The sequence below is a fragment of the Kogia breviceps genome, chromosome 10 (genome assembly GCF_026419965.1).
Source record: "Kogia breviceps isolate mKogBre1 chromosome 10, mKogBre1 haplotype 1, whole genome shotgun sequence".
In the NCBI taxonomy this organism is placed as follows: domain Eukaryota; kingdom Metazoa; phylum Chordata; class Mammalia; order Artiodactyla; family Physeteridae; genus Kogia; species Kogia breviceps.
Window position 1 is genome coordinate 14,654,736 of NC_081319.1, and position 25,176 is coordinate 14,679,911.

General features: G+C 36.5%; 1 protein-coding gene across 2 annotated transcripts in view; it reads right to left on the reverse strand.

The window, feature by feature from the left end:
* Window positions 1-224: 224 nt before the first annotated feature.
* The window catches only part of CNTN6 (contactin 6), a 304,375-nt gene continuing 279,423 nt past the window's right edge, over window positions 225-25,176 (reverse strand). The window contains exons 16-23 of one of the 2 annotated variants that reach the window (XM_067043597.1): window positions 24,939-25,088; window positions 22,067-22,137; window positions 14,093-14,327; window positions 13,866-13,981; window positions 12,306-12,492; window positions 3,334-3,446; window positions 2,401-2,569; window positions 225-1,543 (exon numbers count right to left, since the gene is read on the reverse strand). In XM_067043597.1, coding sequence (XP_066899698.1) covers window positions 1,443-1,543; window positions 2,401-2,569; window positions 3,334-3,446; window positions 12,306-12,492; window positions 13,866-13,981; window positions 14,093-14,327; window positions 22,067-22,137; window positions 24,939-25,088 — 1,142 coding nt within the window. In that variant the 3' untranslated portion in view covers window positions 225-1,442. The remainder of the gene's footprint in view (window positions 1,544-2,400; window positions 2,570-3,333; window positions 3,447-12,305; window positions 12,493-13,865; window positions 13,982-14,092; window positions 14,328-22,066; window positions 22,138-24,938; window positions 25,089-25,176) is intronic. The other variant, XM_059075379.2, reaches the window with a different exon arrangement.

Here is a 25,176-nt window from a genome sequence, read left to right on the forward strand (position 1 = left end):
CCTGATTGACTGGGAGCTAGAGCAGGCTGACAGCAGGACAAACCCCTCAAGGCTGTTTGTGAAGGATAGATGATTACTTAGAAGGGCATGGGCTCCCACATTAACCTTTCCTCTTCCCAGGCTGCTTTCTCTAGACTGTGCAGTCCCAAGAAGTGAGACTGCTGGCTTTATCAGGTACATTGTAGAGAAGAGTCAACCCACAAAAATCTTTCTAAGCCTTGGATGGTATAGAATTATTTTTAATAGTTGCAGAGAAGATTGGCAAATATATATTTTTTGACCAAAATGTCAAAAAAACTTTGTAAAGTAACTCCGTTCCCAGATATATTTATCGTACAAAAATAAAGGCCACACACATTGCTAACACTTTGTAATAATTACCTGAGAATTGTTCATGCAACCTCTTCCTTGGGAGAATTCAGAATTGATTTTAAAATTAAACTTTGCTGTAAGAAATTGCTTACTGTATACAAGATTCATTAGATGTTTTCACTGGTTCCTTTTTCCCTTCTTTTCTTTTTCTTTGCCAGAAAGCGCGCTTTTTTTTGTCATTTTTATTACCGAACCTGATAGAAAAGTTAGTTGAGAAGAACATCAAGTACATGGATATATTACTGGGTACAAATATTTCTTGTCCCAACTTGATTCAGAGATAAAACACAGCATGCTTTACAATAGCTTACATTTTTAAAGAACCCCAAGGATAAACAAATGATTTTATTTTATTTCCAACTAGGGTGAAATTTTAATTTACTGAATTAAATTGCCTGGAGCATATAAAAATGGGCATTTTAGCTACAGAAACTACAATTTCTTTCATATTGACCATCGTCATTGATAAAATATTTATACTCTCCATTTAAGTCACTTAAAAGCCACAGCAGTGACAACTCCATGCATTAATTTGGCACTTTCTGAATGTGTGTAATCATGTGTGGACTTTAAAATTCCAAAGTGTTTAAAATTGTTTTATTAATGAACCATAGATATTTACAAGATTTTCATAATATACATTTTTTTCTTTCCAAACAAGTCAGTTTTAACAGTGTATCTTGTAACGGGCTAAGAACTTATTTACAGAATGATTTGCTTTCAAAAAAACTCAAAGAGGGGCTTCCCTGGTGGTGCAGTGGTTAAGAATCCGCCTGCCAATGCAAGGGACACGGGTTCGTGCCCTGGTCTGGGAAGATCCCACATGCCGCGGGGCAACTGGGCCCGTGAGCCTCAACTACTGAGCCTGCGCGTCTGGAGCCTGTGCTCCACAGCAAGAGAGGCCGCGACAGTGAGAGGTCCACGCATCGTGATGAAGAGTGGCCCCCGCTCGCTGCAACTAGAGAAAGCCCTCGTGCAGAAACGAAGACCCAACACAGCCAAAAATAAATAAATTAAAAAAAAATACATTTAAAAAAAAAAAAAACCTCAAAGATTTATTATTTTCTTCATCATATAAGAGGCTGAATAGCAAAACAGTAAAAAATCATGATGACAATTGACAGGAAATGGATGCTAAGTTCTAAGACTGAAACTCCTGTGGAACTCAAACCTGCAAAATATAAAAATGAAACAAAATGTCTTGAGAAAAAGTAAAATTACTTGTTAGATTCATTCTTCATGAACTAAAATGCATACTGTTATTTCTCTTTTAATAACACATTTTAGTACACTTGTTTCGCTTATATTGGATTTAATTTTAGGAAGTGTATTTAACCCTCTGTCTTAGGATATCTGTTCTAAATATAAAAAGAAAAAAGAAAAATGCCTAGAATTGGCCAAGTCTGACTACAGGGCAGAATAGGATTGGCTAACGTGGCGGCTGATGACTTATACTCAGTCACAGCTTCAGGTAGATCTGTGAGCGGTTCTTCTAAAGCAGAAATAATAAATTATTATTACATGCTAAATATGACCGATTGGTGTTACCTGCTTAGGACATCATATTGAGAGGATTTGAAAGTGGTGACTCAGCTCAGTATGAATGTCGTAATCGATTAGTGATGTCCGCCATGAAAATGGGAAGAGACATGTTATATACATGTGCTTCATATTTGCTATCCTTGCTCTCAGAAGCCTCCAAGTAAGTACCCATGGAGAAACTTTATTGATTTTGTGCCAATAGAATGAAGCATATACCAATGACACACAGTTGTGAGGGTTTTTTTTTTTTTTAGATTCAAATGAGGGAATATAAAATTGTTTGTGATATATAAGCATGTTGTAAATCTGAGGGATTAAAGAAAGTTGACTCATCACCTCTTGCTCACAATTGAAAAATGGAACCATAGACCTTTTATTTTTTCACCCAACATTTAAACAAGAATTGGAAAGATTCATAGAGCCCAGATTTCATGCTGGCATCTATCTGGATTCAAAATCTACAACAGGAATGGTGATTCAACTTACTTGACATTTTTGGAATCCTAATTTCCTCACTGCTGCTTCCATCCCCACCATCACTAACTGTTCTTATTTCAATCAAGTAGTCCTCTTCAAATGGAACCAGAAGCTCAGCAGATGTGTTGTTTGTTTCCAAAATATGAGTTTTACTCTGTCTGTTTTGCCGGTACAGAATCTGAATAAAATGGTGAATCAAGTTAAATGGACATGTTGCTTATCTAAGGTTCAGAAACTCTTATGGAACACTATAACACTGCGAGCATTATACATGCTGTAATCCTTGGATGGAAATATCTGGTCTGTGCCTTTTCTTTAAATTTAGTTGTTAAGAGAAAGATTTCCTTTTTGGCTAGTGCTTCTGAAATGAGAATAGATTTATCTCTATTAATTAAACAGCTTGAGGCCATTATCTTTGGAGCTTGCTGTGAAAAGTTACTGGTTAGTTTGGACCCATTTCAGATGTCTGAATACTATATGCATTTGCCAGGAGAGGATGTTCGTTACCACGGATGGAAATGGTTTGCTCTGAGTATTTGACTATACTCTTGTTGGAGTCCTTTTATGTCATTAAAAGATGATATCCTACTGTAGCCTAAGTTCTAGAAATTCTATTTGAATATACTTTTTGACCTCATACTCATCTCACAGTTACTATCTACATACACCATCATTTTTTGATGGCAACGGGAGTCACTTGAAAAAAGAATGTTGCATACTGTAAAGTTTTATTTCTTAATGCTCCATGACACATTCTGACCTCACAATATAAACTTTTCCATGAAGAATTTAAAAGCAGCAATGCCAAGTATTTTCAGAACATTGGAAAAAAAAAGATTCCTATATTTCCATGTGCATAAAATTTGTTTCTTATTTGGTTCTGACATTTCTGGTTCCTTAGTAAGTTAATTGATATGGTTAAAAGAAAAACAGAATACTCACCTTGTAGCCCAATACTTCAGACTCATTTTCCATGGTTTTCACATGCTCCCAGTTTAGGCATAATTTAGAGTTTGCCAGCTTCCAGGCAATGTTAGCTGGTGGTTGGCTTGGAGCTTTAAAAAGATAATCAAAGATCCAAATGAATATAAATTAGCTCATGGTTACTGTATGACCCATTGACATGAAAAGGGAAAATAAATCTTGGATAATTAGCATAGAAGGAGCTAAAATGTTTTCAGTGTCTTTTGAAATATCATATTAATTCTAATCAGAGTAAGCAAATTCATTCAAATTCCGGTCATTTGGAAATATCTCTATGACAAACTTATGAATTAATAATGGCATGCTGGATGTCCAGTATTAATTTATTAATTACTGCTGTTGAATTTGTTTACTTTGCTATATATGAATAGAGGGAGGGCTCCTTTATCTAGTGTTTAATTCGTCCATCAATCATTAAGCATCTCAGACAAACTCAGGCAGCAAACTTTTTACATATATCAACACAAAGGTATTCATTCCTAGTAGTCCTTTACTTAATAATCATGTACTAGTTAGGACTTTCACTGTAAGTAATACAACCAACTCAAGGTGTTCTAAAACAAAATATTAGGAATATACTGTGAAGGATACAGGAGACTCTCTTAGAATTCATGGCAGAATGCAGCAGAGCCTTAGAAGGGACAAAAAGTGTCCAAAAACCAAGAAGCTCCTCTCTGTACCTCTCACAGTAGTTTTTGCTGCACACTCATCTTGCCATAGACCATCTCTTTTTTCTTCTCAGTCTATGTGGCAGAAATCATGACTGCCCACCTACATCTGAGGTTTGAAATTTCCTCTGTTCAGAGATAGTCCAAGCTAGAATTTCCAAGTAAAAGCTGATGATTGGCTTAATTTGGCCATATTCTACCTTAGCCCAATCAATTGTGGCTAGACAGTGAGAAAGATACATGTCACTTAATATAGATAGAGTTGGTAGGAACCCTGAAGAGGGAAAATTACAAACTGGATGATCATCCCAAAAGGTGTCTACTCTAAATCCAAACTCTGCTTTTAGTTCCCTGAAATTAATGTTTTCTGCGAGAAACGTAGTGGGAAGTAAGGGAAGACATATTGAGAATCAGCCTTCTAAATTAATGGATCTCATCCAACTGAAAAATTTTACATGCAAGCAAACTAGAGTCCAGGTTGGAAATCTACTTCTTCAAAAGCATGCAGCTAATGAGTGGCTGATCCCAGTCAGAATCCTGGTCTCTTGATTTTTAATCTAGTTTTTCTCCATGACAGCATACTGCTTCTCAAAGATTTGAGTCCACATGATTATTTTTGAGATTTAAGAAACTGGGGACATTAAAAATAATTCAGCTGGATAGCAAAGGCAAAGATAAAACTACCCAGCAAGGTGGTTTTGGCCATCTTATTTGAATTTGTGAGGCTGAATGAGCATAATATTTAACTCATTATAACACTGATGGGAATAGAAATGATTTCTTTCTTTTGGAGTTTTGACTCAACTGCTATTTAATGTCTTATGTGCCACTGGAAGAATCACAGGGTGTCCAACATTGCATTATGATACATCTACTTGCCTTCGCCAAGCCCCTGGGATATCATTCACCCAGTCACTTACACCTCATTTGGGACGTAGTGGAGAGATAAATGTTTCCCCTATGCTCTCATGGGACTCAGTTCATATTTTATTATGAATTTATCACATTGAATTATAGCTATCCGTGCTCTGTGTTTATTTAAACTTACTGAGGACATATTCCTTGTTCAACTCTGTATTCCATCATTTAACATGGTACTTGGCATGTAGGGGGAGGCATATATTTCATATATGTTGAATAAATGACTGTGTAATAGATGGCTAAAGCAAAACTACTTGGGGTCCTGTGTGATTTTCTTGGGTCACATTAATTATGTACTGGGCTGTGGGAAGATCCATAGGTGACACAGTATGGCCAGTCCATTCATTATACTGTCCTATAATCAAGGCCAATTGACATGGCCAAACCTATAGCAGTCCACATGAATTTATAAGACGAACATGCCAATTGGATCAACCATGCCTTAGTACATTTCTTGGCAATATAGACCCAATCATAATAAAAAGACAGAGTTTTGCGCTTGGTAAGAACTCAGTGAATGATTGTCAATACGTTTATTTCTGAAGGACTGATGGCAATGATTATACTTTTGCAACTATTTTCCCTCAACTTATCCCAAAGTGCCTTTTCTAATCTTTTTCGCAGCTGTAAAAGAAATAATATAAAAATTCTCATAAGATACCACAGTTTTACTATCTAATATACTCTTGTGACTCATTTCTTTTACTTTGTTCTTTAAAACAAAGTGCTAACATTAACAACATCGTAAAATCAATGCAGCGAAAATATAAATTCAATCCTTTGATGTCACTGGCAGTGATGAATTCTGAAGGTTTCATCTATTGCTGTGCCTTTTCTGTTTGTTTGCATGTTTAGATAAAAAGTACTACTTTTTTTTTTTTTTTTTTGCGGTACGCGGGCCTCTCACTGTTGTGGCCTCTCCCGTTGCGGAGCACAGACTCCAGACTCGCAGGCTCAGCGGCCATGGCTCACGGGCCCAGCCGCTCCACGGCACGTGGGATCTTCCCGGACCGGGGCACGAACCCGCATCCCTTGCATCGGCAGGCAGACTCTCAACCACTGCACCACCAGGAAAGCCCAAAAGTACTACTTTTAACACTATGAATCCACTGATGAAGCACCAGATGGAAAGAGAGAAGAACTGACTTCTACTAACTATATGGTAGTCATTGTGTCTCTGATACTGGAAATTTGCATTTATTTCTTCATCTACCAAAGCAGAATTAAGGCTTTCCATGGACATAAAATGAGAAACATTCGTCAGGAATGAACTCACGGTATGAATGGCCAATTGTGTGGATTATTTGGAATGCTTTACCTCTCATGCTATCTGGGAGGTGTAAAGAGTTGGGCTTTGAAGTCAGAGAGACCTGAATCTGTATCCAGTCTCTTCCAAGAGGCCTGGTTTTCCAGTCTTCGGAATGAGACTAAAATATTCTAGTTATGAGTTTTAGCTTCCATGAAATAAAATAGGAAATATTCCTATCTTGGTTAGTGGTGCAAACTAAATAGCTCAGCAACTGTTAATTCTCTTCGTGGGAGTAGCAGTTCTTCACTGTGGCATTATGACATAATCAGTTTTTCCATTGTGTTCAATGTGGTTTGCTACTAATAACATAATTCCAAAGTTTGCAAAAGATTCACTTCTTAAATATAATTAGAGTATACTCAAGATTTTCCCTTAATAATTTTGCTCTTACTTGGGTTCTTTATGTGCTTTTTGAAAGGCAGATAAAGTGGTGAAGTCTCAGCTCATTTTCTGGGAAGTTCTCATAGTCTATAGCTTTTCTTATCTTTGTCCATGAGTGTGACTCCAATGCCAATGCCTTGTGTCTAGTATATATTTTTTAAGTTTCTAAAATGCGCTTCAAAAGGCCATCATCTTATTATGAACACCTTTAACAGCTCTGGTTTCATGAATTTGATGTATTTGCTTAAACTGTATTGTAAATATCTATGATGAAATTGAAATTTATATTACCTAGGAAAACAAAACAGTATCGTGTGGATAATATAAAACACATGCCATGGATGTTTGTACCTACTTGGTATAAGTACCAAGTACCTACTCAACAAACAAGCACTTTTCTAGTTTACTGAAAGAATTTTGCAGGCAATTTCCACAGACTAAATAATTTTCTATTAATCAAATGACAGAGCAACATTAAAGTAACCCTCTGCAGCTGTAATGGCTTCCCTGTGATCAATTTTTCTGTAGATGGCATTTATATTCCACTGTAGTTCACACTGTGAATTCAATTCAAAAACAACTTCTTATGTTACACTTCTAAGTAACAGCATGGGGTTGACATTTGGGAAAGAGAGAAAGAACATAAGTGCAAGATGAAATAAAAGCTTAATGCTTCCTTTATGTCTAAATATGGATTGATTGCATTATTTACAGCAAGAAAAATCCAGTACAGAGTGCTAGTCAGTCAACGTCAGGGGCCAAATTGAACCAAAATTTGCAAACACTTTCTGTTACTGGCTCTGAATACTTCTGTGTACATAAGCAGTGCTTTTTCCTTTTGGAATTGATGAAATATTTTTCTCCCTTTGGTTGTAAATCTAAATTCCATTTAAGCGAAGTCTGTGTGGATCACAATATATTTGTACTTGCAGTGCTCCTTAGTTGTCTTTTGGAAAGATATAATTTTTAGTAAGCTATAATACTTAATGTTAAACCACTGATATTTACTTTAAAAAACCTGTAAGGCTGTCAACATCACCAGCAACAATAATAACAAAGACTTCAGAAGCTTTGCATATGCTGTTCCTTCTGTTTGGAGGTCTCTTTGTCCACTAGCTCCTTTTTATCTTTTATGTCATATCAAAATATATAGCCTTCCCCATATAGGTGTTCCTTATGTATATCTCAGCCTCTTATTTTCTTCATATTACTTTTCATAATTTTTGATTATTTCATTTCATTTTTTTTTTCTTGTTTTAAGTTGCCTCCTCACTAAGATAGCGATTGCCCGAAGGCAGGTATCGTTCCTGTTTTAATCTCCCTTAGGCACCTAACCCTGTGCATGGCTCATGGCAGGCACTATTTTCTTGAATGATTAACTAATTCATCATGTTTCAAAAAAAAAGACTCTGTCTTCTGTTTAGCATACCCAATCAGAATAGGCAGAGATTTTGGTAAAAGTGAGCTCTGCTTTCTCAGAATTTACAATGCATGATCAAATATCAAATGGAAAATCTAGACAGTGACAGTATGAATGAGTGATGGCTGCAGAATTTTTTGCTGTCACCACTATTCAGAGGTAATGTCGGTGTCATCTGAAGGACATGGAAAATCATAGTTAGATCCAGGGATAGCACTTAGAATCAGAGCTATCTTCAATGTTTCATTAAAGCCATTTCTCATCTTTGCTTTGCCTGTCCTTCCATCACCGCTGAAGAAAATTTCTGCAACAAATTTATGAAAAGAAAAAAAGTAGAAAGTAGATGGGCTTTCCTACTTTAAGAAATGCAAAGAAAGTGAAATCACCTCTAAAGAAGAAATCTAATAATATATGTTACTACATATTGAGCTCTCACTATATGGCTGCCTCTGGGTCACCTTGATGTATATTATATCCTTTAGTTCTCAGAGCAAACTCTAGAGGAAAGTACAGTCATCTCTGTTTTTCAGCTGAGAAAATGGGTTCTGAGTTATTAAGTAATTAGACTTACCACACAGTTCATGGCTGGACTGGGATTCATACCCAACTTTATTTCACTCTGAAGTTCTTTTCTAGCTATTTCCAACAATATTTCACCATGAGCCAAAGCTATAGAATAACCCAGTAAAATGCAAATATATTAAAGGGGAAATTTATAGATTAGCAGAAAGGATATTTGTCTGTTTATAGGCATGGTGGGACCACTACAAACTGGGAGAATGCATGAAATTAGATAAGTGAATGTTAAACTTTAGAAGATCAGTAAGTCTGGTGCTGCGAGGGCTAGATGAGGAATGGGATTAAAAGAAATCTGGGGACAGACTGTGAAAGATCTTGTACACCTTTCTCTACTCTTTGTTCTCTGGAATAGAGGGGACAGTGAAATTTCGGAATTAGAAGAGAGTATGATTCCATTTTAGGGATAAAAATCTCAAGCCAGTTTGAGGTCTGGACTGAAGTTTGAGAGTCTGGAGGGAGAGAGACTATTTAGATGGTTAGAGATGAAGATTGCAAACTAGTACAATGTCCATGGGATCCAGAGATTCAGAGAGTCCATGTTCATAGTATGCCAGTCCAACAGATGCCACAGCAGAGCCTTTTTAAGCATCGGTTTTCTTGTATCTAGGAATTAAAATAACATACTCCTTGATGTGTTGTAATAATTGAGATAAGTATGTAGAACATTAACGCTGGGCTTGGGACATGAGTGCTCAGTATTTTGTAACTGTCATAGGCAGAATAAGGGCCTCCCAAACATGTCCAGATTCTAATCCCCAAAACCTGTGGATATGTTACTTGTTGCACATGTGATTATGTTAAGGATCTTGACGTGGATAAATAATCCTGGATTCTCTGGGTGGGTTCAATGTAATTACAAGGAGGCTGATGAAGGAAAATAGGAGGCAAGAGAGCCAGAGTCAGAGGATATGTGAAGATAGAAGAGTAAGTCAGAGTCAGAGGAAGACTTGAGGATACCATGAGGCTGGCATTGAAGATAGAGTCAGGGGCCACAAGCCAAGGGGAGAAGGCTCTCTAAAAGATAGAAAATGCACAGAAGCAAATGCTCTTCTAGAGTTTCCAAAAGGAACACAGCCCTTGCCCATATCTTGTTTTCCAGCCAGTGAAACTCATTTCTGACTTTTGACCTCTACAAGTGTATGAAAACAAATTTATATTGTTTTAAACCACTAAGTTGTGGTAATTTGAATAGCAGCAATGGGAGACTAAACTAGTTTCTATTCTATTTTCATAATGTTAGTGATAAAAAATCTTGAAAGAATAAAATTAGAGGTTTTATTGGTATCCAAATACGAGATAGAGTCTTGTAGAACCTTATTCTCAAGTCCTTGTTGGATATTTTTATAAAAATGCTGATGCACACAGGCTGGTGAAAGCCAAATTTAAGAAATATTGAAACAAGGTTTTCATGAAAGAGATTAGGAATTACAAGGGTTTTGTGTGTTTAATTGAATCAAAAAAGAAGGCAGATGCTAAAGAAACACTAAACTTCACTTTATACTTTGACTCTCATCTCACTCTTCTCTCAGCAGATATATTCTAGCACTGTATCTTGATAAAATTACTCCCTGTTAATTAAACTGTTTTCAAAGGATATGTCTCCTACTCTTTGATAAGGCTGTTCTCATGTGAACACTCAGACAAACCACCAACAGTGTTCTGGGCATTTAATCCAAATTTCAGTCAGGCCCATTTGTAGGACCGAGTGGGTCAACTGAGCAAACCTGATGCTACCGTGTCTAAAACAAGTTTTCTGCTTAAACACATAGAGTAGGTTAGCACAAACTATCACATGGTTAATTTAGGTTGCATGGACAATCAAACTAGCAAATTCAAGTTAAGGGAAAAAAATTATTTTTAAGGTTATATGTATATATGTATGTATGTATGTTTTTACAGGTGGCCCTCTGTATCTGCATATCTCTGGGTTCCACATTGGCAGATTCAACGAAGTTAGGATTGAAAATATTTGAAAAAAATTCCAGAAATTTCCAAAAAGCAAAACTTGAATTTGCTAACAACTGTTTACATAGCATTTACATTGTATTTGCAACTAGTTACATAACATTTATTGTTTTAGGTATAATAAGTAATCTAGAGATGATTTAAATTATACGGAGGGTGTATGTAGGTTATATGCAAACCCTGTGCCATTTTACATAAGGGACTTGGGGATCTGTGGATGCTCCTGGAATCAATCCTGCTAGGCTACTGAAGGACAATTTTATGTGTGTGTGTGTGTATTTATAGATGTATATACATGGTCTCCTATGTATATCATGTATATATCTATATCTCTGTATCTTTTGGATAATTAAGTTTATTGTTCAGGTCTCAGCCCACCTTAAACTGGTTAATGGACTCGCATGTAATATGAGTCGGCTTGAGTGTTACGTCAACAACTATACTAAAATGTCTGTCAGTTTGTCACGGATCTGTTAGATCTGTGAGGTTTTTTTGATACTATCTTTACGCATTTCTAATCACCCTTGATTTTGCCTGAGATAGAAACTAAATTACACACAAGAGTTTCTGTGAGTTTGGCATCTCTCAATCAGCTAAAAGGAAATGTCTGGGCAAATTTAAAACCACTGATTGATTGGAGATTTCAATCGGATTTTCAGATTAACTGAAAGAGGCTAGACTCCAGAAGGACCATGGAAGCAAATCGTTCATGCAGGTATATGGCAATGACTTCATCAACTTGGTTAAAATGAAGTAAAACAGGAAGAGGAATAGAACCACGTCTCTAGCTAGTCAGTTCTAGAAGATCACTCATGACGTAATCTTTATCAAACTAGGGGATTGAAGGAGAGCTGGTTTAAGAGTTGTTGATCCACACGTACTCTTCCCTTAAAATGGACTGGTACTAGAGAGTTTTTGTTCATCTGTTTGTTTCCTGCTTAGCAGTTCCACAGTACTTTGTATTTTCCAATGTTCTCCTATAATCAGAACCTCGTTTGTGCCTCACTGATAATTTGAGAAAATAGTGAGGGCAGAGAAAATTTCAATTTGACAGTTAAGAAAATTAAAGCAGAAAAATGGAATGTCTCGTCCTGTAGCAGGTCATGAGTCACTGACATACCCAGAATTAGAACACAAATCTCTGGCTACTGGCAGAGCCAGTATCTGACAGTGCAAGGATCACATCAAGACTCAAATGGTGAACCAAACCAACAAAAACAAACAAAAAATCATTGACTAAGCATTTACTAAAGTATGTACTGGACACTTTCTATTAATTATCTCTTTTAATCTTGAACAAAACCCAGTGAGAAAATAGGTACTATTTTTCCTTCATTTTACAGATGAGGATCTTGAGACTGAAAGATTAAGTAACCACTTAACATTCCAAGGATGGGAGGTCAGGTTATGAACTCAAGTTGGAAGAGGGCATTGGAGCCATTATATTCTCTGTCTTTCATTTATACTGAAAATATTTTCTCTTTTGCAATTCCAAAAAGATCAGAACAGTTCATTTTGATTGTTACCAGAAAGTTTAAACAATTATCCAGATTTAAGGGACAAACCCACTTGACTAAATAAAGTGATCAGTAAAATGATGACGTGGTAAGAATGAAATGGAGATTGAGCAAAGGAATGTTTCTAACTGTAGGTGAATCTTGGTCCCTGCAATGTGATGTATACTTACGAGACTTCTTGGTGGTCCCATTGACTGGGGCGCTTGAGGGCCCTGTCCCAGCAGTGTTGTAAGCTCTAACAGAAGCAAAGTAGACGGTGTTAGCTTTCAGCCCTGTGATGTTTTTGGTTGTGACATTTCCACTGACCCTAATTTTACCAATCACGGATTCTTTGGAGTCATCTGTCCAGTATAAGACCTGATCATTAAAAACAAAGAACAAAAACATTTATTGTTTCCTAACAGCTGTCAACCACAGTGGCATATGGGAAGAAGTCAGGAGCATAAATGAGAGAATATTTTCCAATTAAAATGGTTATACAATAATAACAAACTAATCAAAGTCCAAAATTTATAGGGAAGAAATTTTTAAAAAAGAATACAAATTCGCAATGGAAATTAGAGAACCTAGGTTTTTTTAGATTACCACAATAAAATATTTCATGAAATATCTAAAGGTTGACAGCTTTAACAAAGGGTATACAATAAGTCAGAAAAAAATAAGATTCATACTATCAAAGACTTACATTATGTTTTACTATTGACATTTCCTGGAGAGTTTTTTAAATCACAGATGAATTAATAATTCAACTTATACTGAGGCCTTCCTGTGCATTAGCACTGTTTTAGGCACATTGGAAAAGGCAAGAGAGAATAAAGCATAGTGCCTGCCTTTGAACCTCTTATAATCTAGTTAAGATATTAGAGTACATATGTAAAAAAGAAAGCAGAGAATGCATCCCAAAAAAGTGATATGGAAATAAATGCTAAAAGAATTTGAAGAAAGACACTATCAGGGAGTGATCAGAGAAGGGTTCAGAGAGCAGGGGAGACTAGAGATGAGCTTTGAGAAATAAATAGGGTTCAGATAAGAGGTAAGGCATTCTAGGATTGGAGTGGCAGAGGCATCTATCTGTTACCATATGAGTAGAACTTTCTGTTTAGACAAGAGGGTTCAGATAAAAAGAAAAAAAAAAGAACAGTACAAGGCAAAATCATAATTTTATTCTAACTCCAAAATAAAGTAAACCTTGTAACTCATTTTGTGAATCATTAGATTTACAAGTCAAAGGAACAATAGGTGATTAATAAGTCTCATCCCTTAACTTTGTGAGAATGAAGGTCCATAAATTCAAAGTGATTTGCCTCTTTCTAGATAGACTATAAATGACAGATTAGAAGAATGTAGGCTTTTTCTTATCGCTTAACTGCCTTCTCCGAGATGACTAATTTTTTTCAAGTTATGCTCCAGTTCTTAGAGCAGGTTTCCCAGTGAGATTCTTCTGTGGTTTAAGATCACTGAAGATTAAATGTTTACTTCTCCCCAAAAAACAAACATGACTGCAATTTGGATGATTAAATAAGATTATCACCTGATTACTTTTTAAATGCTACCATTTGTTACTTTGCTTAATTAAGATCACCTGGAAAGATCCCCGCCATTAATTCCTCTCTATAGCTTTAGACATATACTATCATATACTAAGAAATAGGTTAGTAGTACAGGACTGTTGAACAGAGCTATTGATAGCTGGCATATTCATAGTAGAAAGTGAAATTAATGTGGATTACCTCATAGCCCAGAACTCTTCCAGTGTTTCTATTCCAGGCAATAGCATTCCATGAAACCTCCATTTCCGAAGCAGAAAAACTTTGAACAGAAGTTCCCCTTGGGGCCAGTTGAGGTTCTACCATCCAGAGAAAGACACAACGATCTTCAGCAGAGTTGTTCATGAAAACAAAAGCAAAATATATATACAGTCTCAAGGAGGAGCATTCCAGTGCTGACCACAACTTACCATCTTCCCCAGAGTACACAATGGACGTGGTACTCAGGGCTCCTTCTCCTTTCTTATTATATACACCCACTTTGACTTCAAAGGGAGAGAGGGGGGTGATGCTTTCATTTCTGTAAACAAACCTTGACGATTCTACAAATGGTACTCTTTCCTTGGTCCATGTTGTTGAGCCAACTGGCCGCAGCATGATGATGTATCCAAATTCCTCTCCATTCTGTAGTTCTTCTGGAATTGACTTGGGCAGAAGTGATCAATCACTGAGTATTTAGAAAAATGTATTATACAGCTATTATAATGTTTATTGATTGTTTGGCATATCTTTTGTAGAGATAGCATGGATATTTACCCTGTTTAATGAAGTATTGAAAAAAAATACTTCTATTTGGAATGCTAATTAGAAAAATGATCCCAACTTAAGATACTCAGATAAATAAATGAAAAATGTAAATGGAAATATAAAACAGGTTTTACATGTTCATATATCCTTCCTGATTAGTCCTAAATTGTAATAATAAAATGGTTTAGAAGATTGCAAGATTTTATAAGCTAAACATAATTTTGATATAAAATTTTAAACTCAGCACAGAATTAACTATTTCAAGGCTAGCTATGTTTTCCTTTCACATTTTCAACAAATTTTTGTAAAATACAGGTAATATAATCAATGTGTAATAATATTTTCTTTAAAACATACAGACTATTACTCAAACACAAACATATAAGGGACCATCCAATATTTTTTTTTTTGAAACATACATCTTCATTAGTTGTAGTATCAGTGTGCACTTTTCTTAACATTAAAAAACAAACAACAAAAAGTTTGCTAAGTCCCCAAAAGACAAAATTCTTTGAGTCATTTAAAACTTAAATTTATTAAAATTACAAAACAAAAATAGATACAAGTTCCCCATTATAAATAAATATAACATTATAAATAATCACATCAAGAAGTGAAAATGAATTAGTCCTTGAATTTAGACAAATATTCCAGCTGTTTATAAGAAAGTTATATTTAAAAAGGATAGAATTTATGTAGTTTTTCTAAAGGAAGATGCTTTTTATTCTTGAACATTTTCATGTAGACTAATAAAGGCATATCTGATAGGGCATAATGCTTGAGTCTCTCATGCACACAACTTTATTCCTGAGGTTTTCCTTACCAAATGTATCCATTTATTGTATCACGTTATCCTGTGACTTGGACCACATCTGCTTATCCAGCGGTGGGCACCAAAACAAAAGGCACCCTCTTGGTCAGAATCTTTGAGGTGTTCTGGTACAGAATCTCTGAACTCTTTTTTTTTTTTTTTTTTACACATACATACATTCTTTTTAAAATATTCTTTTCCATTGTGGTTTATCCCAGGAGATTGGATACAGTTCCCCATACACTAGGACCTTGTGGTTTATCCATTTTAAATGTAATAGTTTGCATCTGCCAACCCCAAATTCCCAATCCATCCCCCTCCCTACCCCCTTCCCCCAGGCAACCACAAGCCTGATCTCTGTGTCTGTGAGTCTGTTTCTGTTTTGTAGATAGGTTCATTTGTGCCATATTTTAGATTCCACATATAAGTGATATCATTTGGTATTTGTCTTTCTCTTTCTGACTTACTTCACTTAGTATGATAATCTCATCCATGTTGCTGCAAATGGCATTATTTTATTCTTTTTTATTGTTGGGTAGTATTCCATTGTGTATTTGTATCACAACTCCTTTATCCATCAGAATCTCTGAATTCTATAGTGACTAGCAAACCCAATTAATTCCTCTCCCTTATGGAATTTGAATATGAAACATAGGTGTTTGGGGATAATAACAGATAAACTTAGAGCAAGCAATAAGTAGAAAACATACAGTAGCAGGGACACTGAGGCAGTGGAAGCTAGGAGAAAATCTAAGCTGTAAATTATACAGAGAAGAGATAGAATTTAGTCATTAGCCAAGTAGAAAACTGTAAGTAAAGTAAATAGGAAGAACTGAAGGACGAGCAGGAGGGACTATTAGAACTGGGGCTGGGTTACCAGAATAGATGACAGCAGGGTAGGGCTACGGTTCTCAGAACAGTGTTGAATGGTGTTCCGGTTCTTCTTTTGCCCTGTCTGCTAGGTTACTGAGACTTTTTCCCATCCTCATTACTTCCCATGTAGCTTTAAAAGAAATCCCCATTAACCAAGATGACCTGAGCTGCTCTCTGCTTCTTGCCATGTGGAACAGTCTAAGGAATACGGACTGTGAAAAGCAGAAGAAAAATACATGTCCTGAAATCTTAGGAAAGAAAATCCTTCCTTGTGTTGACACTTCCCTTTCATAGGTAGATCAGAATTAAAATGGTTAACTTTGAGTGGTATGGAAGAGATTTATGAGAATTTAAGCTACTTTCTAGAGAATTTGATTTCTTTTGGATGCTTCTCTGATCTTAGATTTAATCAAGATGTTTAGTTCATCGGAGAAAGTGGAGGACTTTTGTTTTTGGTAGTGAAGTGCAATGATTGTTTCACATGGTGTTCCCTCAAGAAAGATCTGAGTCCAACATGCTCAGTTTAGAGGAGAAAAAAAGGCTTATTTATGCCCTTCCTTTCATTCTTCTCATATGGGCTGAGAGCCAAACGATGGAGAAATATATATAGCTATTTAAGGTGGCCAGAAAGAGAGTTTCTCCGTTAAGCAGAGAAAGTATTCAGTAGAATACAGAAATTCAAAAATTCCTCTGGTAATGAAATCTCTTAAAGTTGATAAAGATTAACAATATAATTCTCCACTGCAATGTCTATAAGAACTACATTTTTTGTATAGACCAAGAGTCAGCAAACTATGGCCTTTGAACCAAATCTGGCCTGTAGTCTGGTTTTGAAAATAAAGGTTTTTGGAAACACAGTCACACATGTTAATTTGTATAATGATATATGGCTTTTGAGTGACAGTGGCAGGGATGAGAATTTGTGAAAGAGGCCATGTAGCTTGCAAGGCTGAATAGTTTTACTGGCTGACTCTCTAGGTAAAAAGTGTATCAATGGGCAGTTTGGATGTTTATTTCTTACTCTACAGTTTTTTATCCTATATGCCTAATTTTATAGTCATATTTTTAATGAGACATTTATCATAAGCACCTCAAACTTGCAGGTATTTGGGGTATAAATTAAAATAACATATGAGTAAAGATACCTTTAAAAAAGGTTAGCAGTTATTAGATCCCTAAAGTTAGATATCATGTCTAGGTTAGTGGAAAGATAACAAACCAAAACAAATAACCATACACAAAATACACATTACTTTGGCACAGGAGAAAACACAGGTCGATTATACCACAGTGTACTTATAAACCATAATGGTGGAGTCAGACCGAGTTTAGAACAGTGGTTGGACCTGGATTAGTGTTGAAAGCTCAATGGGTACTTCCATCTACAGTGTGATGACTCTGGCCTGCAATGGTCTCTTTATCCTGGAGTTCTTTTTCACAGCATAGTTCAGATATGCTATGATGGTACCTTTCCTGACCTCCTTTCAGGCTGAGTTAAAACCGTCCTGTCAGTTTCTGAACATAAAGACTTTTTTTTTTAAGAAATTCATTTTTGTACCCCCACTGCACTACTCGTTAGTGTTCATTGAATTGAAAGTGTTACTATGTGCCTTCTAGTGGCTCGAATTAATGTATGCATCTTCTTCTAAGTACACATAACTGATTCCTTAAAGAAGTTTGGGCACCAGAAGAATTTGGCTCAGTAACTGCACGTACATGATGCCAAATGTAAATGATAAATGGGGACTTGCATCCATTTATGTAATAGTTTCTGTTAGTATCCTCATATCTGATATCCCAAGAAGAAATACACAGAGGGAATGATTTTAACTTAATTTTTTAAAAATAAAGGTCAGAAAAAGTTTTCTGTAGAGGGTCAGATGCTTAAATATTTTGAGCATTTGGGGATCTAGGGTCTCTTGCAACATCGTGAAAGCAGTGATACATAACACATAAGAGAATGGGTATGGTCATGGGTGAATTTGTTTAGGAAAACAGGGAGCAGGCCAGATTTGGCCTGTAGGTGATGTTCTCTGGAACCTGGCTTTAAAAAGAACGTTATAAATCATGGAAAGATATATATATATATGGTAATTCACATCATCTCTATTTAAGAATAGTATACATAGGATTTCCCATTCTCCTCACGTATAGACTGAGTAAAAGCTATGATTTACCAATCTTTAGTAATTTCTGACCATGGAGGAGAGAAAACAATGGGTAAAGTTAGGCAAGTGATGAAATGCTTATATGGCCTTCAAAGAATATTGAAACCTAAATAACCTACTCACCATCCTGCAAAACCAATCCTGTTTTAGACTACCTGAGAGTCAGTGTTTCTGTGGGAAACGTGTTTGGTAAACAAGAATAACTTGATTAACTTACTACTTAAGGCAGATACAGGAAAATTCTTGGCCTCTCTAAACCATGACTTTGCATACGGACCATTGGAATTCTAATTTAGGACAAAGTAAAAAAACATGGAGAGTCCTGTAGTCAGATGCTTCTCTGCCCACCTATATTGCATTTCTAAGCCTATGTTCTTTTCTGAACATGGCATTGCCACCGGCTAGCATTGTCATGAGGAGTAAATTATATGAAATGTCCAGCACAGCACTGAAAATCCTGTGAGTGCTCCACAAGTGAGCCACATCTCTCTCTGTGCACATCCATTCATCCAACAGGTACTTCAGGAGGTTACAGCACATACCAGGCACTGTGCTAGGCCCATAACGCATATGTGAAAGTAGACGTCCAGAAGAAAGGACAACTTTGAAAGCAGCTGCACCTGGTTCCTGGCTCTGTTGTTTACAACCTTTAGAAAGCATCTCTGTGTCTCAGTGTTCTCTCATATGAAGATGGTTTAATAATACTACTTTTTCTCTATCTGTAATAGAATTTTGTTTGTTTCTTTTTAAAAAAATTTTATTGGAGTATAGTTGATTTACAATGTTGTGTTAGTTTCTACTGTACAGCAAAGTGAATCAGCTATATCTATACATACATTCCCTCTTTTGGGGATTTCCTTTCCATTTAGGTTACCACAGAGCACTGAGTAGAGTTCCCTGTGCTATACGGTACGTTCTCAGTTATATATCTCATACACAGCATCAGTAGAGTATATATGTCAATCCCAATCTCCCAATTAATCCCGCCCCTCCCTTCCCTCTTGTTATCCATACGTTTGTTGTCTACATCTGTGTCTCTATTTCTGCTTTGTAAATAAGATCATCTATAGCAATTTTTTCAGATTCCACATATATGCGTTAACATACGATATTCATTTTTCTCTTTATGACTTACTTCACTCTGTATGATAGTCTCCAGGTCCATCCATGTGTCTACAAATGACCCAATTTTGTTCCTTTTTATGGCTGAGTAATATTCCATTGTATATATGTACCACATCTTCTTTATCCATTCCCCTGTTGATGGACATTTAGGTTGTTTCCATGTCCTGGCTATTGTAAATAGTGCTGCAGTGAACATTGGGGTGCATGTGTCTTTTGAATTATGGTTTTCTTTGGGTATATGCCCAGTAGTGGGATTGCTGGGTCACATGGTAGTTCTATTTTTAGTTTTTTTAAGGAACCTCCTTACTGTTCTCCATAGTGGCTGTATCAGTTTACATTCCCACCAACAGTGCAAGAGGGTTCCCTTTTTTCCACACCCTCTCCAACATTTATTGTTTGTAGATTTTGTGAGGAATAAAATGGACCATATATATAGAAGGTCTTATACTACTGTAAAATAATTTACAGGTGCAGTGAATTCCTATTATTCTGCAACAGGGTTTCTCAACCTTAGCACTCTTGACATCTGGGGGCAGATAATTTCTTCTCATGGGGGGGCTGTCCTGGGCATTGTAGGATGTTTAGCTGCATCCTAGCCTCTCTCCAGATGAACCTCTCCCCTTAGTTGTCATCAACCAGACATGCCCTCAGACATTGTAAATATCTCCTGAGGGCTGAAACCACCCCTGCCTCCAATGAGAGCCCCTCTAACATGTCAGACATCATGATTTTTTTTTTTTTTTTTTTTTGCGGTACGCGGGCCTCTCACTGTTGCGGCCTCTCCCATTGCGGAGCACAGGCTCCGGACGCGCAGGCTCAGCGGCCATGGCTCACGGGCCCAGCCGCTCCGCGGCACGTGGGATCTTCCCGGACCGGGGCGCGAACCCGTGTTCCCTGCATCTGCAGGCGGATTCTCAACCACTGCGCCACCAGGGAAGCCCAGACATCATGATTTTTAATGAAAGCATCCATAGCCATCATGTTCTTAAGTGTGATATTAAAATGTCCAAGGAAGTGGATATTTTGGCTATGAAAATTATCACCACAGTGTCAGAAACATGTACATAGGACAATGAAATAGGGCAAGGCTCTTTTATCAGTTATAGCTGGAACTCAAAGCTGATAACAAAGGTATGAAGTGCCATGCATTCTAAAGAGAGACATCAAACCATTTATATATAAGTCTACTTGGCAAAACTTAGCCTGTAACCCAAGAGAAATGTACAGAAAGGAGTGTTGGTTTGTTTAGGGAGAGATTAATAGGAAGATATTTCTTTTGAGACGGTTGTAGAAAAAGCTGTGCATTCCTACCCCTCCACCCAGGAGAAAGCAGAGGGGCTACTTCTTATCCCTTGCCTAACCAAGTGAAGAGGCTTCAGAAAGAAACACATGATATGTGTTCTCTGTAATTTAGGGGATGCAGGTTCTTTTAACTGACAAATGCCTGAGAAACTTCCAAAGGGGAGAGAGACCTGGACAGTGTATTGTGGCAGAGTGCAGAGAGGCTAAGTGGGGACACACTGCACTTCCATGGAACATAGAACAAAGGTGCATGTTTGCTGAGGGCAAATGTGAAAACCATGTAGGGAGCTATCCATGAGCAAGGTTATGGTTGCTCTATCATCATAGGGTTGCAACCTTATGATGCTGTATCCACAAAGAGCATTTAGAGGAGAGAGATAACCTCTACCAGAAGAGTCTGGCCATGGACCACCAGATTCCAGGAACTGAGGAGACCTTCTGGCAGCTTGCACCAAGGAATGACAACCAAAAGTTTGGGCACTTCTTTGGACACTGTCCCCTTCCCCCCACCACCGAAAACCACCAGAAAACAAAGCAAAACAAAAAACAGTTCTATGAAATGTCAACGTCTGGTCATTTACCATTCCTAGAGTATATCAAAGTCAAATTACAAATGTACCAGCAGTCAGGACTTCTTCTGTCCCTTTCCTCTCCTCCCAATCCCAGTTTACTACAACTCTGGAGAAACTAGTTTGGGAAAGGAGAAATTGAATAGCAGAGTGGAGAAAAGGTGGAGAACTGGCTATGCATTCCCTTTCACACTATAGCATTTCTCCACTGAGGCAGGCCTGAGTGTCTAGAAATGAGAAACTTTAGATTGGTTGAAAGTCTAAAGTTTATGATAATAAAGCAGGTTGAAAAAAAATTTAAGTATAAAAATGAACCTACCTGTTGATACTTAATAATAATGACTACAAAAGCTATCCCATCTGCCTAAGCTTTCATCTGGATTCAGGGAAGAACAAAGGAAGGATTTAAAGAACAATGATAGGGAAATTATTTTCTACCTGCGCTCTGCTGAGTCTAACTAATGAATACTTCTAGAGGTAATAAATAAAATAATTTCTAGTTCATCAACTAATGACAAAAATGCTACTGACCCACCTTCAATAGACATTGAACTTCTGTTTCTTATATTTGTTAGCAAACTGTGTTGAGTTAGTCACACTCTCTTACTTTAGTAGAAAAACAAAGTTTCCAATACCTCGTTTAAATAATGCATCATCAGGGGTCTCTCATACCACGTCTTTTTATATACTCAATAGTGATCAAATAAATCTTCTCTTTTGTTTTTCAATATTCCTCTTAGCCAGCTAAATCTTTTTCCTTTAAAGTAACTCAGTTGGATAGAAAATTACCTCCCACGTAATGACGAGTTCAGACCGACTTCCTCCACCTCCTTTGATGTTTGTCGGTGCCACGACAGGGACTAAAGCAACGAAGAGATACATAGGATGTCAATTACTAAAGTACCTCTTCATTGGGAAGAATTTTGTTTTTGGATTTCACTTTTCAAAATCTCACGCAGACATATTATGAGAGAGTCTTGCATTTTTAATGAACATAAATTATGTTTACACATATCCAGATTTCTAAGAGAGAGGACACAGTTGTATTTGATACAAGAGCACCCTGGCTCCAAAATTAATTAAAAATCGACTAACATCATGTATTTGACATTATTATGCATCATCTACTAATTGGCAAAATGATGTTCCATTCAGATGGTAACTGCGACATTGCTGATTTAGTGCCTAATTATACAGTTGTGCTGTAAACAAGTTACTTAGGCAGTCTATTAATTATTTTTTTTAATAAATAAACTAAAATAATTTTTCTTTTTGTTAGCCATCAGGATATTTTAACATTTAAAAATGAATCCTTAAAGATACATAAATTTTAAAAATTCTTGTTTTATAACTCTGTTTGAATCTCAAATCTCTCAGTACAGAACAGGACTTTTCCTCTAATTTTTCACAATCAAAGTAAGATGTTCTCTGATCAAGGATGTGATTGAGAGGATTCCCTGGGTTTAACTCCAGGACCCTAAGGCTCAGTGGTAGAACATTCCAGACACTGATCATTTTTACAAATTAGAAAAAAATATGTCCTTCAACTATACCCTTGTGAGGACTAGTATAATGAAACATAAATAGTTCAAGGCAAATTGTAAAATCGATGCCAATTGTGAGCGTGAGTAGAGTATCATAGTATATAATCAGAATGAAACTTTATACATGTTGAAGTGTTAAAAAGTATTCTTTTCCCTGAAATAATAGCAAAAGTATGCTAAATCTGTGATAATGGGTAAATCTGCAGGGTATACTTTATATATAGATAAAATTATCTATATCGATCATTTTTGAATTAAAATATGTAATGTTTAATTACTCATTCCAAAATTTTCTCCCACCATTTATACCATTCAGATAAATCTAGACTACTTATTTATTCCCATTTCATACATATTTAACTCTATAATTGATACAGTGATAAAATAATCTCATTATTCTTTTAAGTAATAACACCAGACGTTATCCACTTTCATATTCAGAATCATCCTGACTTTGTCTCCTTTGATCTTCATAATTTATTTAAAAGATTGCCTTGAACCTATACCCTGTCTTCTCAGCCTTCCAATGCCTTTGGCCAAAAGCAGTGTGAACTGGAATAGCTTCTACAGTTGCAGGGTTTCTAGTACTTGACAGCTTACAGTAACATTTCAGGACAATTGAATAGTTTAGATACATAAGGAAATTATTTTAAATTATACTTTAATTAACTCTTTGCAAAAGTTTCCAATATTCTGGGTAATAAAGCTCCCTCTTTTCTTCAGTTTTCAAATGAACCATACTCATCCTAAAGCTATGTTGAGAAGAACTGTCTTTGATGATTCCAGCAAACAAACAAACAAACAAAACCTCACAACCTCTCACTTCAGTATGATTTGGAGCCTCAGGGAAATCATTATTAATACCAAGTCTTATTATGCTACTGAAATGAGAGTGTTAATGGTTAACAGAAGGTGACATAAAAACTTTACTGTAAAAACTTTAGAATTAGCATCAACCCTGCCCAAAACCATCATAATATAAATCAGCTGTAAACAAACAATCAGAAATTGAAGCTAATCTCCAGAGTCATGGACCACACTTGTAGATTCTTATCCAGTTGGTCTGTGGTAGGGCCTGGGAATTTCTATATTTAGACATTTCCTTATGTCAGTCTTTATCTCATTTAGGTTAAGGCCCACTGTTATGGTGAATGCTGGTGCCTAAGTCTGGATGTCTGGGTTCAAATCCTGACTTTGTCCAAAACAATCAGCTAACATCCTGGTCTTCCTTTTCTTCCTCTGTTAAAGTAAGGACCCTCCTCTCAGTTCTAAACTTTTAGAATGATTTAAGATATCACTACCAAATATGCTGTTTTCCAGCCCTAATCCTATAATAAAATAATTAGCATTACCTTTAGTTTTAAAAAAATGAATTATTGACATCTGACAGTTGCACACACTTTGTTGAAATAGTTTGTGCTTGTTAAACTAAGCCAGCAGCATCAGTGATCCTTCATAGGTGCCTGGATAAAAATGTGAACTTTGTTGGCTACATGCATTGTGCAGATCAGATGTCACCTTGGATGTGAAAGTTTAAGAGTGGAACAAAGGATCCATTGAAAAGAGCTTAAGAAGGTGTGATTTCTGAGGCAGGTTCCACTTGTATTCTGCTGTTCAGTGGACCAGTTGATGCTCAATTAGCACTTCTGTTAAATGAGTTTAAAATTTACCTCATTTGCCTGTGGAAAAATTTATACTATTGCTCAATGAAGCTGCAGCTAGGTCAGAGTTGAGAAATAGATGGAAACGTGTGGCTGGCTGCACCATCAGAGTCTCAGTTAATTCTTGGCTGCAACATTTAATGAAACAAGCAGTAACTCATTTGCATTTACAAATCTACAGATTCTCGATTGGATTGTGGCTAGAAAATAGATGAGATGAGAGGACAGCTTTTGAAAAATTCTAATTTTTGACATGGCTGCTTAACTATTATCATCTTTTTGAATTCACTTTTTGGGAGAAAATACACCTTGCTCTGTGCACATACAAATGGAAAATTAGAGCCACTGGTTTACTGCCTCTGATTTTGGACCAAAAATACTACACTTCTCACTTATTTTCTTTAGGAACTATACTTAAAAGGTCTTCCACATCTTTAGAAGACATTGATTTCTTACCTGATGCTTTGGTTCTCAACACTTCTGATGGTTTACTTGGTTCTCCAATCCCAATGCTATTCCCGGCAACAACACGAAACTCATATTCCACCCAAGGACTCAAACCAACCACTGTTGCATTGTATGTCTTACCATTGAGAATTTCTGGAACTGAAAAGAAGGGGATGCTTCAGGCCCCTAAATTGGCACTAGTTAAAAACAATCAATTATTCAATTAAACAAACACACCAGCTGTTTT